General features: G+C 42.9%; 1 protein-coding gene across 1 annotated transcript in view; it reads left to right on the top strand.

Annotated features, from left to right (window-relative positions):
* LOC147730675 (nmrA-like family domain-containing protein 1) overlaps positions 1 to 17694 on the top strand; it is a 143650-nt gene extending 125956 nt beyond the window's left edge. The window contains exon 5 of the mRNA XM_086955437.1: positions 17312 to 17694. Coding sequence (XP_086811563.1) covers positions 17312 to 17497 — 186 coding nt within the window. The 3' untranslated portion in view covers positions 17498 to 17694. The remainder of the gene's footprint in view (positions 1 to 17311) is intronic.
* The last annotated feature ends 95 nt before the right edge of the window (positions 17695 to 17789 follow it).

A 17789-nucleotide genomic window follows, 5' to 3' on the forward strand; every position in this document is an offset into this window, starting at 1 on the left:
TAAGGGTTTGGTGTGCATAGCCCACAGCCAGGTACATATATTATTTTTTATTGTTTAAGCTTGTATTTTAATGATCTGTGAGACTGTTTGAGGTACATTCGTATCTTGGGGAATTAATGTTTATTGGTATTGTTGAAAATAAATCATGTTATTATTAAGGATTTGTATAATTGATACTGTCAAGGTCTTTGTAATCTGAGTGTGAGACAACGCATTCAAAATTCATTATCGACTTCAGTGGGACTGTGCAGTCTGGAACCAGTTGGGAGACCTGCAGGTTTGAAACTCTGTGCTTAAAAAACAAGCATTTGCAATGCAATAGGTCTCGCATTCACACAATTTTGAGCTATTGGCATTGTAAATGACAATGCCTTCTATTTATGTTTTAGGTTTTAAAACATTTAGACAAGGCATTGTTATTTACAAATCTAATAGCTTAACAAATGCAATGAACCTCACCATCTATACCAACAGAAAGAGCACTTCAGATATATCAGGTCAAAGAGCAAACACCCCGACTGGCGCTGATGAAAGCACCTCAAAATACAGAACGGACAGCCACTTCTCCTCAAAGCAGACATCGTTTGTCACAAATCGAAGGGACCCATGCACTGGTGGTATTTCATCTCAATGCAAGAAACATGAGTTGTCATTAAAACGCACCAAGTACTGTGCTCGACCTATAGGAAAGGAGACAGAACTTGTGAGTGTTGTTTTTGGCCGCCCAAGTTACAGTGCTGAAGGACGAACATGGTGAAGGTGGGCGAGTCCACGAGCTCGACACGCAATATCTGCCCCGACCCGACTCCAATCTGTCGTGCCACTTGTAAATTGCTGCCCGCTCGACAGGTTGATCAGCCTTTGTGACCATTATATGTAGCACAGACATTTTACACCAACAATTGTACTAACTGAATAACCTGGTGTTAGCCTGCAAGTTCCTCTAAATGCAGCTGAATGTCTGGCGCTGTGCGATGCTGACTCTCGCTCCACACTGAGTATTCCATTTAATGATGCCCGCAGCTGCTCCCTGCTCAGTGTTCCCCCTCACTTCCCCGTTGTTCCGACATTCCCTCGAGGCATAGTAACCTCTGAGTGGGAGAAGTGATCGAGGCTGACCATACTACAGCTAGGGTGACCAACTGGCATTGGTGCAAATTCAGGACGGTGAGTGTAAAAATTCAGGACACAAATTCAGGACAGGAGGTCAAAATTCAGGACAAAACTTCAGGACAATAGGTACGTTTTACAGACAAATCAGAGGTCGCACAATAGTATATAAGTAAGCCCAGCCATTTCCAAACATATTCAACCATTTGCAAACCTATCCATCATGTATCCTTCCATCTATCATTTCACTAATCCATCCCTTCATCCATCCCCTCATCCATCCTTTCACTCATCCTCCATTATAAATCCATCCATCCACCCTTTCACCCTATCCATCTGTACACTTATCCATCCACTCTTCATCCCATCCATCCATTCACTCATCCCTTCAGCCATTTACCCTTTCACCAATCTAGCCATCCTTTCACTTACTAATCCTTCCACCCATCCACTCTTTTAGTCATCCATCCATCGACCCTTTCGCTTAGCCTTCCTTCCATCCATCCATCCACCCACCCATCCATCCATCTACTCATCCACTCATGAATCCATCCATTGCCCCTATCACTCATCCATCTATCATTTCACTCCTTCACACATCTATTCATCCTTTTGACCATCTCCCCTCCCTTTCACTCACTCATCCATCCTTACACCCACCCTTTCACTCATATGTCCATTCATTCACCCTTGCACTTATCAATCCATCAATCCATCCATCATTTCACTCATCCACCTACCCCCCATCATCCACCCACCCACCATCCACCCACCCACTCATCCATCCTTTCACCCACCCATCCAATCTACTGATCCATCCTTTCACCCACCCACCATCCACCCACCCACTCATCCATCCATCCTTTCACCCACCCACTCATCATCCATCCATCCATCCTTTCACCCACTCTCCATCCATCCATCCTTTCACCCACCCATCATACATCCATCCATCCATCCATCTGTCCTTCCCCTCATCATCCATCCATCCATCCCCTCATCATCCATCCATCCTTCCCCTCATCATCCATCCATCCTTTTCCCTCATCATCCCTCCATCCTTTTCCCTCATCATCCATCCATCCTTCCCCTCATCATCCATCCATCCATCCTTTTCCCTCATCATCCATCCATTCATCCATCTGTCCTTCCCCTCATCATCCATCATCCTTTTCCCTCATCATCCATCCATCCTTTTCCCTCATCATCCATCCATCCATCCTTCCCCTCATCATCCATCCATCCTTCCCCTCATCATCCATCCATCCATCCATCCTTTCACCCACCCCCTCATCATCCATCCATTCCCTCATCATCCATCCTTTCACCCACCCTCTCATCATCCATCCATCCACCACCCACCCCCTCATCATCCATCCATCCATCCTTCCCCTCATCATCCATCCTTTCCCGTCATCCATCCATCCTTCCCCTCATCCATCCTTCCTTTCATCCATCCTTCCCCTCACCCATCCATCCATCCCATCCATTTATCCTGCCCTTCATCCATCCATCCTTCCCCTCCATCCATCCATCCATCCTTCCCCTCATCCATTTATCCTTCCCCTCATCCATCCATCCATCCTTCCCCTCCATCCATCATCCTTCCCCTCATCCATCTTTCCCCTCATCAATCATCCAGCTACCCTTCCACCCATACATCCAGCTATTTACATTTCTCTCCATCCTTCCCCTCACTCATCAATCAATCTATCCTCTCTCATTATCCATTTATTCAATCTTTCATTCATCCATTCACCCTTTCACTTATTCATCCAGCCATTCACACATCCCTTCACTTACTTACTCGCCCACCTTTCCATATTAATTTTGAGCTGAGCCCTTTTGAGAAGAGGCCCATCAAGAACTTCACCCCTCCGCTGCAGGGGCCGTTCCAGGACCGGGACAGAAGCCACTCAGGGCGGAGACTGGATCCACCACAGGGGGGGACAAGAGCCATCACAGGCGGGGGTGGACTGGAGCCACCACATGGGGGGACAGGAGCAGGAGTCATCACAGGAAAGGGAACGTGATCCACCAGGGTGGGCACAGGGGTGGGCATGCAGTATTCTAGTATCATCTTGGGCTTCTCGCCCCCTCCTGCACAAGACAACGAGAAGACAGGCTGTCTGTCCAAAATGCCATCCCCCACTGTGATGTACAGTACTTACAGGAGATACTCTAAGAGAACTGATTGAACTGATTGTCCTCCATACTTTGTTAATCAGCGTGGGTGCGATTGTGGCATTTCTTTATTGTATTACATTATGCATGTTTGAAGAACCGAGGTTTGCTTACAAATTAGTGACAGTAATTAAGCTCGGTGAAGAGAAGCAGGTGCGGTGTAATCAGGGGTGTAATCTGGCCGAGTCTAGGATGTTTGGTGCCCTGGGTAGAAATGGAATGTGTGAGCCCCCCTCTAAATAGCAGATACAAGACGCATTCAGGGCTGTTTACATGTGAATGGATGCCCCCTGCTCCTGAACCTGCAGCCCCTCCCTCTGTCACCTTCAAGCACCTCTTAACAGCTCAGCAAGGGCTGGAGGTGTGAGGGTTGCCATCCCGCTGCGCTGTGCCTCTACAGAGCTGCTGGGGGTCTGAGCTTTCATACAGCATCGGAGTCAAGAAGGGGGGTGGGGGCAAGCTGTGCCCGGTTAAAATTACGGACAAATGGCGTCCGTTAAAGAATCCTTCACGGACAACGGACAGACAGCCAAAATTACGGACTGTCCGTGAAATTTACGGACGGTTGGTCACCCTAACCACAGCTGCTGGGGCTTACCTCCCCCACACGTGAGAGGGCGATGGTATATGTAGAATTAGTACGTTGGATCGCACTGCAGTATTGCACATTTAACCCTCCAAAGCATAGGGTTTAGCGGTCGCACCAGGGCCGACACTGCCTTAGCACAGAGACCCGGCCACTACGATCAGCACCTTCTGATGCGCAACAAGATTTCTTATCTCTAATGAAGAACTACAGGCACGCACTCACAGCCGAGGCGTCATGCTGCTGACCCATAGTGCAGTGTACAGTGCGAACGGGACGACTGTGACGGACGGCGCGCCTCCCTGCTTCCAGCTCTGAGTCTCTGTTACCTGGATTACTGTTGTATACTGTATACTGTACTCTGCATATTGTTCCTGACACGAGATGACACGTGGTTCCACTCGTGACATCTCGTGTCAATCGCTTTCTGTTATGCTCACATGCTACTGCATCTTTTGAATATGTTTGTACGTCTTGGCTTTAGAATGATGGGGTCATTAACTGCTTGACTGGACTTGCTCCAGATGTGTTCCTATTAAACTTCTCATCTTCAAGACTCCTGTGTCCTCCAGTCTTTCCTACACTGGCGACGAGGGAAAAAAAAGACTATCTTACTACTCTAGAAGGATTATTTCATCGTATTTTAAAAGAGGAAAATTAATTTTCCAACATTTGACTTATTTCTTCTGAACGGCTTGTTTCATTGCGACCCAGCGACTCAGCGACTCAGCGCCTGTCAAGCGGACTCCTAAGCAGCACTCGCTTCCACTCTCAAGGTATTTTGTGATTAATTACCTTTATTTGGAAGAGTTGGCTTCAGCGCGAGTCCTGTCCGCTCGAGTCCCTGCTTACACGCGCGCATGCGCGAGCCTCGTGAAATCATCGAGTTGCTTACGTGGGATCGTCATACGCTCTGAAAACAAGCCCATCGACTGTGAAAACAAGCAATTTACATGGCGTCCATCTTAGATTGGTGAATTCTATCGAGTTGAGTTGTATTTCTTCGTTTTTTTTTTTTTAAGTCCGTTTTTCTTCGTGACACTATCAAATTTCAACTCGATTTCTTCAGAGGTATTATTTTGGATTCTACATCTTTTCCATTCATCAACGGTCTCTTGTTTAAGGTATTTTTTTTTTCTATATTCATTCTCTTACACATCATAACATTTTTTTTTAACATTGAAATTTCAATATGAGTGGAATTGTTCCTCCTCCTTCGTTTATGGCAAATAAAGGGGATCCTCCAATGGAATGGGAAATTTGGGAACCTGTTTTCCTAGCCTATGTTGAAGTAATGGAAGGTATTGAGTGTGAACCTGAGAGAAAATTGTCTCTTTTAAAACATTGCCTTGGGGGGATTGGACTAAAAGAATTTGTTACTCTTCCACCCTTAACTAATCCTGGTGAAAAAAATGTTTATGAATGTGCGGCAGAAAAATTAAAAATTAGATTCGGAAAGAAAAAGAACGTTGTCATGGAGAGATTTATCTTCTACTCTCGCAAACAATCTGCAGATGAACCAATTGATGATTTTGTATCATCTCTCAGATCTCTTGCCGTAACTTGTGATTTCGAACATATTAACTATGAACAGGTATTAAGGGACCAAATACTGATGAGAACAAACAATAAAAAGGTCCAGGAAAGACTTTGGACAACTTCGGATATGTCTTTAAACGCAGCCATTGACATTGCAAGGTCAATTGAACACTCCGAGAAGTTTGTAAAGGAGATAAGAGGGAGCAAAAAAGGAGATGTTTTTAGCGTTTCCAAGGAAGGAGAGAAATTTAGGAAACCGTTTACTCCTAAAAATGATTTTGCTAATAATAAGAGTGACTCAAAATTTAAGTACACTAAAAGTGATAAGAAGAACAACACTCAATGGATTTGTTTCAGATGCGGAAGTTCAAACCATTTAGCAAATTCTAAAGTTTGTCCTGCCCTTGATAAAATGTGTATGAAATGCAATAAGAAAGGGCATCTAACAAAGTTTTGCAAATCCACTACAAAAAAAGTTAACATTGTTCAAGATTTTGATGACTATGATTCTAATGAAAACGATATAAATACTGTCATTAATATTTGTGGTAGTGAAGGTGTAAGTAAATTTCCATCTTGTGATGTAATTATAGATGGAAAGACAATTAATATCTTTGTAGACACTTGTGCATGGTATACATTATTGGGTCAAGATGTTGTAAAAAAAAATTGGCCAAACAAAATGTTACTTGAATCTGACATTTCCCCAGGGGGTTATACTGGACATAGGATTGAATTAGTGGGTTACTTTTGGGAGAAAATCACCTTTGCCGCTGAATCCACATATGGTAAAATCTATGTCGCTAAGTCTGGGCAACCCCTGTTAGGATGGCCACACCAAGATCAATTGGGCATTAAGATAGATCCAAGAGCCAATCCGCCCGTCTACTCTGTTGCTAACACCAGTGATCCTGATCGATAAATTGAAATCTGAATTATCTGATGTTTTTAGTGGAAAACAATTTTTGGGTTTCAAACACACTATTAAGCTCAATGATGGTGTTGTTCCTGTTCGGCACAGAGTCAGGAACGTCCCTCTTACCTACAGGGATAAACTTAAAGTTTTGCTCAAGGACTTGTGTGACAAGGACATCATTGAGCCCATTGAGTCCTCCCCGTGGGTTTCTCCGATCGTGATTTCGGTTAAATCCAACGGCGAATTGAGGCTCTGTGTTGATCTTCGCAGTTTAAATAATTCAATTTGGGTAGATGCTCACCCCTTGCCAAATCTGCATGAGATGGTTTCGACATTAGGAGGTGCTGAGATTTTCTCGTGTATAGATTTGGCAAGTGCCTATCATCAGGTCGTTTTGGATGATGATTCCAGAAATCTGACGGCTTTTATTACGCCAGAAGGTCTTTTCAGGTATAAACGCATGCCTTTCGGATTGGCTAGTGCCGCTTCCGTCTTTCAAAGGCTAATGAAAGAGACACTTGAAGGGTTGACAGGAGCTATCGCCTTTCAAGACGATATTCTTGTATTTGGGAAAAATGTAGAGGAGCATGATAATAATTTAAGGAGTGTTATTTCTGCATTATCCTCTAAAGGTCTTACTCTTCGCCTTGATAAGTGCAAAATTAGAGAAAAGGAAGTTGAATATTTGGGACATTCCATAAGTGGTGCTGGGATCAGACCTAAGCAAAAACACATCGAGAGTATCATCAAAGCCCCGGTTCCAGTCTCAAAAGAACAACTGGTTGCCTTCTTAGGTTTAATGGAATTTTATGCCAAATTTATTCCAAACTTTTCTTCAAAAGTCGATTCCTTTAGACCACTTCTAAAAAAAAATGCAAGGTTCTTATGGTCTGACGTAATGACGAGGGCATTTCAGAATCTTAAAGCTTTTGTTGTGAATGCACCTTGTTTAAGACCTTTTGTTATTGGTAAAAAATGTACCATCATGGTTGATGCAAGTAGCACAGGGTTAGGAGCTGTGCTCATGCAGAATGACTGCGGGAAGGAATGGATAATTGCCTATGCTTCAAGGGCCTTGAGGGATGCTGAAAAACACTACTCAGTCATTGAAAAGGAGTTATTGGCGTCAGTTTGGTCAGCCGAACACTTTAAAACCTTCTTGTGGGGAACAAAATTCACTATTAAGACTGGCCATAAGCCCCTTATTTACATGATGGCTCCAGGTGGAGGTCGCACTTTATCAGCTCGTTTGGCTAGGTTGGCTTCCAGGCTACAATCTTTTCATTTTGAGATGGTATATGTTAAAGGGAAAACTAACATTCATGCTGATTGCATGTCCAGGTTGCACACTTCTTGTGATGTTCCGTGTGATGACGATGAGTGTGAAGTAGCTTTCACTTCGCAAGACGTTATGTTAGTGTTTGGTGAGAAATTTGATCTGAGCAAGGAGTCCTGGTTAAAGGAAATGGAGAAGAGTATTGAACTGACTCAGGTTAAAAATTACATTTTACAAGGATGGCCAGAACAAAGGAAGTTTTCAGGTGAAATGATGAGCTATGCCAAGGTTCAAGATGAGTTAGCAATCGAAAATGGGGTTCTCATGAGAGGTGATAAATTCATTCCTCCTTTTTCTTTGAGAGATACTATCATTGGTATTGCCCATGAGGGGCATTTAGGAATCTCCTTTACCAGGAGACGCATAAAAGATTTCTTTTGGTGGCCTGGAGTGGACAGTTGTGTGGAACACTATGTCAAAAAATGTTCAGAGTGCGCCAACAGTGACAAGTCTGCTGTTCCTCTACGTCCTGAACCTTGCCCTGTGGAGTGCCCTTTCGGTCCTTGGCGGAAGTTAGGCCTTGACTTCATTGGTCCATTTTCCGTTTTACCTGAACGTGAGAAATTTGGTATGGTTTTGATAGACTATTTCTCAAAATGGCCAGAGGTAAAAATGGTTGGGGAAATAACAACCAGGAATGTAGTAGAATTTTTGGACGAAGTTTTTTGTAGGGAAGGAATCCCAGAAGAATTAGTGACTGACAATGGCCCACAATTTACCAGCAAGGATTTTCAATGTTTTATCACCAAATGTGGGATCACGCACAACAAGATTGCTGTGTTCCATCCTGAAGCCAATGGCCAAGTTGAAAGATTTATCAGAGTTGTGAAGGAGGCTATCCAACTTTCTGTTAAAGGTCATTTGAATTGGCGTAATGCTCTTCAGTCTATGTTATTGTCTTATAGAACATCTCCTAACTCTTTCACTATGGTTAGCCCATTTGAGCTTTTAAGGGGTCGGAAACCCAGTACCAGATTAACTCCGTGGTGGTTAAAAAGAAGTTTAAGTGACCATTGTGGTTTTTCAAAAGTGGATTATGATTTGGTTCGTGACAGGGTTAGTGCGTATAAAGGTAAGATGAAAGAAAGGATGGAAGCCAAGCAGGGATCCGTTAGCAAACATGTTATCAATGTTGGTGATTTTGTTCGCATAAAAAGGAAGGAAGGTGTTTTGAAGGGTGGTCAAGTTTGGTCACATCCCAAGGAAGTTATTGAAGTTTTCAAGCATGCTGTCAGAGTTGAGGACGGGAGTGTTTGGAATTTGAACAGAGTCTCCATTTTTAAAGGCAAAGGTATGTGTGCGTCTGAGGATGACAGTAGCGCTTTACTTAAAGGTATGGATGCGGTTGTGTCAAGCGATGATAGCAACGTCTTTCTTGATTTTGATTCTGGCTGTGGGGGCCCTGGAAATGCAGAAATCACTTCTGGGAATCTTTTGGGTGAGAATACCAGCACTAGGGCTGTAAGGACCACTCCACCTATGGAACTCTCAAGAAGTTGCCATAGGTCTCACCGTCTTCCTGCAAGATACAAGGATTTTGTCATGAGTTAAGTTTGAATTGTATGGGATTATTCTTGTTAAGATTGAATTGTGTTAGATTATTCTTTAGAGTTTTATTGTTTTTTCTGTTTTCTTTTTTTTTTTTTTTTCATTTACAGGAAGGGAGGTGTGTTGTATACTGTATACTGTACTCTGCATATTGTTCCTGACACGAGATGACACGTGGTTCCACTCGTGACATCTTGTGTCAATCGCTTTCTGTTATGCTCACATGCTACTGCATCTTTTGAATATGTTTGTACGTCTTGGCTTTAGAATGATGGGGTCATTAACTGCTTGACTGGACTTGCTCCAGATGTGTTCCTATTAAACTTCTCATCTTCAAGACTCCTGTGTCCTCCAGTCTTTCCTACAATTACTTCATCCTTTGCAATTAAATGTGGCCCACAGCATGACACAAATTTATTAGGTCACCAAATGCTCCTTTTTACCTACCTGAAAATACGTAACACTCATGTTAGGTGCTGATACTAGGCACTGGGACATGAGTGATTCTCCCACACTCACAGGACTTTGAGCCAACGCCGAGGCTTGAACTGGAATATCACGCTTCACAGACAGCACATCCGGCGGTTATGTCACATCCTCTCTTCTCCCGGTAGTTAGCCCCCAAAGCTCTGCAGGAGTATCCTTATCGCAGTGCCTGTCGAGCTTACCGGTTTTTGCCCAAATGCATAGCAAGAGAGGCATAAATGATATCCCTTGCCATCTGCACTTTGTGTGATTACCTCCAGCTGGGACCCTTCATGCTAACATTAGTGGAAACGATTGCGGCGAGATCGCTTTGTGCAAGACTAGGGAAAGGTATTCCCCAACCTGTAGCATGTTAACGCTCGCTGGTGCTGCTTAAGCATGTATGCCACACCTTGAAAAACACAGCCCTCCGCAAGCGTGAGCCCAGCCACTCTTATGCTGAAAAATTGCCACACAAATTCGCTTGCACGCCGGATCTCGCCAGGTCAGACCTGCCCTAACACCCGCAGACAGGGACAGCCGGTCATACAAGGCATCGTTTGGAGACCATAGAAAACCCCCACAAAAGGGGGGGGGGCAAAGCTATGTCTTGCTATAACCGCATTCGACAGCGCAGCACTTTACGGGCACACTTGCCTTGCCTGACGCCCGGGAGGACAGAACGACCCCAGGCAAGATAATGGCCTCACCTCCTACATAGACCAGACGCCCGCAGTGCCACATCTGGCCGAGTGGATCCTCAACACCACCGAGCCTATGAGTGGAGCGGGCCTAGGTGCGCAGCCTTCGGTGGCCCCACCAGCTACGTGCAGCATGAGCATGAAGGCACTGGCATACCCAAGCCCACACCCCCTGCAGACCGAGGAGCCACTGGAACCAGGGTGTGGGTGGCTATCATGGAACAGAGCACAGCCGATTCGATGAGGGCTCCAGGGCCAATGGACCCCACAACTGGAGGGGGTTGAAGTGAGTGTCCTTCCGCTCGGCCCACCAGCCAGCCTGCAAGAGGTTGCGCCCCCTTAATCCTCCAAGGCAGTGGATGACTACCACCCGGAGAGAGGAGAGCCAAGGGGTGAATGCCCCTGGTAGTGGAAAGTGGGTGGGGGCACATGAGACGACCGAAGGCACCAACACAGCAGACCTCCTGCAGGGCCGGACTAGGGAGCTTGCAGTTGGGACAGGGTCAAAGCACAACACCAAACACACTCAGACAATGGGAGGAGGCGGGAGGAAGGAGAACACGGACTATGGGAGGGTGTGGGTACTAAGTAAAGCACAACACTGAAACTAACTAGAAAAGTACCCTACCTCTCCTTGTACGTAGCGCCACTGCTGTCCTATTGGCCTGGGAAAAATAACACTTAATGCTAATGGGAAAACAAGACTTCAAAAACATGATCCTTCAGTACACTTCTCCTAAAGATAAGAAATAGCCTCACGACAGCCAACAAGCAAGCGATCCAGTCTGTATGGGCCATCCCAAAAGGAGACTGGGCAGGAACAAAGAAGCCTCATTTTCAATCGGAGGCCACCATTTTGCATAAACGATCACGCCAGCCATTGAAAAAGATGGGGGTTGCTTCATGTCCACTTCTGAAATCTCCTCGATCACAATAGCTCTGCGTATGTGCGCTGCAACGCTAGGCGAGATCTAAAAAATATATCAGATTCGAAAATTGCAGAGTTGAGGGCGTTTCAAAAAAGAGAAAATGGGACCTGAGGGGGGGAAAAATAGACTCTGTGCTGCAGCAGGGATGGGCATCATTTTAACTACCCCTCATCGGGTAAATTCAGGAAGCTTTGCGCTTCTATGGAAAGTAACAATTTTCCTAAACTTGGCTGACTACATGGATATAATTAAACATCCCCAAGCCAGAGGTCAAAGGGGGCAGGATCTGTTACGACCGATATTTACAAGCTTCTTTATTAACATAAAAACAGTTTCCACACCTTTGTAAAAAAAATTACTACTGTTCCTGAATGGTTAATGATATCCTTACTAATCAGAGTTATTTCTCGTGCATTTCTCTGTGCAGATGCTCAATCAGCACATTTAAAGTCTGCTTACACTAGTAAAGGCCCTAAGAAAACATTCACTTGAGGTTTCTTAATTTTCTTTTTGAGAGTTACTTTGGGACTATTCTGGAATGCGTCCATTTATTGTAAACCCATAAAAACATTTGTAGGGGGTTCATTCTGATTGTGTATTACTAAAAATATTATTTTTGAGAGCATGATGAGTACTTAAGCACATAATGTGCAGCACTCTAGCTTATGTTAAAGTGCTGCCTTCTATCGTATACTTACATTTAACCGCTTTGCCACGGCGGACATTCAGCCGCGGTGCGGAAAAAAATTACACCTGCGCAGTTCGGACGGCCACCGGCCGCCGTGGCACACGCCCACCGTGACGTCGATGCATCAAAAAGTTTATAAACCAACATATTCACAGTGGATCACTGAAATAATATCGAGGGACAGAATATCGACTTGCAATAATATCGTTGACAAAATATCGACAGACAGAATATCGAGTTTGTATCTACAAACAGGTAAGTACAAAAATATCGAGTACAAAATATCGTTTACAAAAATATAGTTTATAAAAATATCGACTTTATTAAAAACGGTGTTAAATTAAATTAATATTAAAATGTCGGACCACTTTCTGATTCGGTTCACCTGGGTTACATACAAAACCCCCCAGTCATCCCCTCAAGTCACAACAAGGAGGAACTGGACAAAACTTCCCATGGAATCCTGGACATACAACCTGGACTCCACCCATCCACCCCCTTGCCAAGACCCCAATGTGGCAAACAAAAACTACGTAGGCTGGATCACCAACTCTCTGGACACGATCCTACCTCTTCGTAGGTCCTCCTCAAAGAGAATGCATAAATCAGCACCCTGGTTCTCATATTCTCTAAGAGAGCAAAAACGCCTTTGTAGGCAACGAGAGAGAGCTTGGCGACTAGACTTCCAACCGGAAAAAAGGTACATTACAAAGAGGCGATCAAGGCCTACAGAGAAGGGGTTAGGGCGGCCAAGGCACCCTACTATTCGGACAAAATTCTGGAAGCCAAATCCAAGCCCAAGGAAATTTTCCACATAATAAAACAATGTACCAGTGTCAATACTGCTCCCCCTCCGGCCAAAACTCAGGAACAATGTAATGAGCTTGCGGATTTCTTTCACAATAAAGTCTCCAAAATCTACTCCACCTTTCCAATAGCAGCCACAATTCCTGATGCAACTGACCTACCTCCCCCAAGACCCCCTCTTCCCCCAGACCAGCCAACTCTTGAGCACTTCCCTCCTCTTGACCTTGACACCCTTGGCAAAGTGGCACGTCAAGTCAAATCGGGCTCTCCTCGCGATCCAGCTCCTCCGGAAGTCTTGATGCAGGCATGCCAAGCCACCCTGCCTGTAATCCTGGAGCTACTAAACTCCTCCATCTCCGCATGTACAGTGCCCACCGCTTGGAAACAAGCCATGGTGCGGGCGCTATTAAAAAAAACCCAACCTGGATCCTGACGATCACTCCAGTTACCGCCCCATCTCACTCCTCCCCTGGGCTAGCAAGGTTCTGGAGAAATATATAAACGCTCAGCTGGTCCAGTTCCTAGAGAACAACTCTCTACTAGACACGTCCCAGACAGGCTTCAGACCGAAGCACGGTACTGAAACCGCCCTGTTAGCGGTTACCGAAGAATCTCGAAGGGTACTTGATCAGGGAGGATCAGTGGCAGTGATCCTACTTGATCTAAGTGCAGCCTTCGATACGGTCAGCTATGCCACCTTGCTGAACCGTCTCTATACCATCGGAGTATCAGGCGACGCACTGAGGTGGTTTGACTCCTTCTTGACCAATAGATCTTTTCAGATCTTTGACGGTGACACAGTGTCATCCAGCAAACCACTAAGCTGCGGAGTACCGCAGGGCTCCTCCTTGAGCCCTGCGCTATTCAATGTATACATGAGACCACTGGCTGGGGTCGTCGAACCGTACGGTATTAAAATCGTATCGTACGCCGACGATACCCAACTAGTGGTCTCGCTGGCACAAGAGAACAACAGGCAATCCCCGGAAGGTCTGCTAAAATGTTTGGAGGACGTCAAGGAGTGCATGACTAACTCCTCCCTCAAATTAAATGGAGAAAAAACAGAGCTCATGCTCCTAGGACCAGCCTCGCCAGTGCCTTTCACTTCCTTATGGCCCCCCTGTCTGGGCCCCCTCCCGCCCCTAAGGAAAATGTAAAGAGCCTGGGAGTATGGCTGGACAAAAAGCTCTCTTTCTCCACCCAGGCCACCAAGTTGTCCGCCACATGCTTTGGCCTACTTAGAACCCTGAGGAAGGTTCTTCCGCTCTTACCACTGGAAGCCAAACAGGTGGCAGTACAAGGCCTCATCCAGTCCCGCCTAGACACAAACAATGCCCTATATGTAGGGGCCCCTGAGATGACTCTTCGGAAGTTGCAGGTGGTACAGAACTGCGCAGCCCGTACCCTGCTACAGATTCCGCGAACCCAGTCAGTCAGACCTGGACTAAAAAGCCTACACTGGTTGCCAGTAAGGCAGAGAGTGGCATTCAAGGCACTATGTATTGCGCATCGGGACTTCTGGAAGACAGGCCCAGCAATCAACGACAATTTAGTCATCCCCTACCACCCAAATAGGAACCTTCGCTCCACGGAGGCTTTCCTGGCAGTGATTCCCAGAGTAAAGAGAGCCAGGGCCGGTGGTAGGATGTTTTCCTTGAACACCGCTAAGCTTTGGAATGCTCTTCCTCTACCACTCCGGTCCAACCCGAACCTGCTCTCATTCCGTAAGCAGTTGAAAACCTTGCTGTTTGCCAAATCCTCCGAGTTCTAACTCTTCTGCTCCGCCCCATCTCTGTTACTACTCAGCGCTTGGACGCCCGTGGGCAGCAACCGCGCTTAACAAATCTATTTACAATTACAATTACAATTACAATTACTAAAATATACTTAAAAATACTTAAATTAACTTATAATAATTAAATAATTAATGAAATTAATTTAAAAAAATTACAATCGTATTTGTTAAAACATATATATATATAGTTACATAATATAATTAAATAATATCCAATATTATTACCGTACAATAGCAGAAGTGTAAAATATACTATTCCCACTCCGAAGAGTGCAAGAGTAGGCAAAGCGTTGGATAGCGTAGGGGTTAAATTTACTATTCCCACTCCAGTGGGTGCAACAGTAGGGAAAGCGTTGGATAGCGTAGGGGTTAAAATTACTATTCCCACTCCAGTGAGTGCAACAGTAGGGAAAGCGTTGGATAGCGTAGGGGTTAAAATTACTATTCACACTACAGTAAGTGCAACAGTAGGGAAAGCATTGGATAGCGTAGGGGTTAAAATTACTATTCCCACTCCAGTGGGTGCAACAGTACGGAAAACGTTGGATAGCGTAGAGGTAAAATTTACTATTCCCACTCCAGTGGGTGCAACAGTAGGGAAAGCGTTGGATAGCGTAGGGGTAAAAATTACTATTCCCTCTCCAGTGGGTGCAAAAGTAGGGAAAGCGTTGGATAGCGTAAGGTTAATAATTACTATTCCCACTGCAAAAAGTGCAACAGTAGGGAAAGCGTTGGATAGCGTAGGGGTAAAAATTACTATTCCCACTCCAGTGGGTGCAACAGTAGGGAAAGTGTTGGATAGCGTAGGGGTTAAAATTACTATTCCCACTCCAGTGGGTGCAACAGTAGGAAAAGCGTTGGATAGCGTAGGGGTTAAAATTACTATTAACACTCCAGTGGGTGCTACAGTAGGGAAAGCGTTGGATAGCGTAGGGGTTAAAATTACTATTCCCACTCCAGTGGGCGCAACAGTAGGGAAAGCTTTGGATAGCGTAAGGGTTAAAATTACTAATCCCACTCCAGAGAATACAACATTAGTGAAAATAAATACTTCATGTATTATTTAAAAATGTATAAATCAATATCTATTAATAATTAATTAAAAATAATTGAAAAAATTATATTATATAATAATTAATATATTAAAATTACTAATTAACAATAATTATTTCAATTGATCACCTATTAATACTAATAATTGAAAAATAACAATACATTATTCAATAATTAAAAATCATTTAACAATTATTTCAAATTAAATACATTTTAATAAATTTAATTATTTAATTAATTATTAATAAATTACTTCCCACCCTATTCCCCTATAAACCCACAACCCGCTACAGAAAATACATTATTTAAATTAACATAATTAACAATTAATCAATTACATTTAATTAATTGGCAAATAACATTTTTTTAATTACCCATAAATACTTAATTAATAATTAATTCTAAATAAATACCAAGAAATAATTTTACATATTTAATTAATTATAATTTAATTACTTCCCACCCAATTCCCCTATAAACTCACAACCCGCTACAGAAAATAAATTAGTAAAATTGACATAAGTACCAATTAATCAATTAATTAAAATTAATTACCAATTAAAATTTAAATAATTAACAAATATTAATTAATTAACAATTAATTAAAATTTACTATCAATAAATAAATTTACATATTTAATTAATTATAATTAAATTACTTCCCACACTATTCCCCTATAAATCCACAACCCGCTACAGAATTAAATTACGCAATAATTATAAAAACAAAATTCATTAATAAAAATTAATTATAACATAAATACACACTTTTCATACATATTATAACACAAAAATACACTATAAAAAATTAGATATTATTAAAAAATCGATATTTTTAACTATCTATATTATATACTTCGATATTTTAACTTTCTATATTTTTAACAGTCGATATTACATCACTTACCTTAAAAACGATATTTTGGTTATCTATATTCTGTCCTGTCGATATTTTGTCCAGTCTATATTTAAAACTCGATATTATGTCCAGTCGATATTTTAGAGTCGATATTATGTCTGTGCACCATTCACAGTGCTTCATGTTCGAGGCAGGAATCTCAAGTGCTGTAAGAACATGTCACTTTCGGAAGGCACCAATCACGATTCACATACGTGCCCTACCGATTTCACACACGTCTGAAGTGCTGAGATTTCCGACCAGAATAATGCATTTCCCACAGATGAGTTTGACTTGCATGTATTTTTTATTTAGGGTGTGGGTATTATATTTCATATGCAGTTACCTGTAGGTAAAAGGCTACAAATTAGTTTCAGAATATTTTGTTCTTTTTAGCCTACGTTTCTGACCCCACCCCTACACTCACTCACCACACCCCCCACGAACTCGAAATATCAGCGCCCACCCTTTTGAATGGACTTTGACCGGTGGCTGCACCAGGTCCGACTCAAGTATTCCCTTTCTGGGTGAGTCCTCGAAAAACCGGCGCAATCTTGGCCTCAATAAAATTCAACACCAACTGAAGTTAAGATCAGGATGCGCCTGCAAAACCACCCTGTTGTGTTAAAAATAATCTAACAGCTGAAAAGTGCAGATATGATGCTTTATTCTTTGTAAAGTGACAGCAAAGCGTCAAATTGCCTTTAAACTAACAATTCCTTACAAAGTATGCATTTTCTGTTAATTGCTTTTCAGATCTCAACAGAAGAATATTCAAAATTGGGATTCCCCTATGCACAAGAATTTGCCAATATGTATCGATTTTATCAGATGAAACCAGATCGCGATATTAAATTAACTCACCAACTGTACTCAAAAGTAAAAAATTTTGACCAGTTTCTCACAGAAAATAAAGACGCTCTTAAAGATGTATTGAAATGACAGTGTGATATTATGACCTGCTACTGTAATGTAAATTGTCATCTTTGAAGAAAAAGGTAAATGTGAAAATAAAATTATATGAAATTTTGTACTACCTGGAAAATATGCATTATAGCAAAAAAAATGTTGTCTGCAATATCGATGTAATAATCTCTGTTAATCACATACATTCAGAAATAAATACAATTTCATCACAAGTGTGTTGTAGTTAAAGTCAAAATATAGTGCTATGAAAAATGAACTATTAAATTATAAGGCTCATGAGATAGAGAGAGAGAGGAGAGAGAGAGAG

Source organism: Lissotriton vulgaris, chromosome 2_1, assembly GCF_964263255.1.
Source record: "Lissotriton vulgaris chromosome 2_1, aLisVul1.2, whole genome shotgun sequence".
Taxonomy (NCBI): domain Eukaryota; kingdom Metazoa; phylum Chordata; class Amphibia; order Caudata; family Salamandridae; genus Lissotriton; species Lissotriton vulgaris.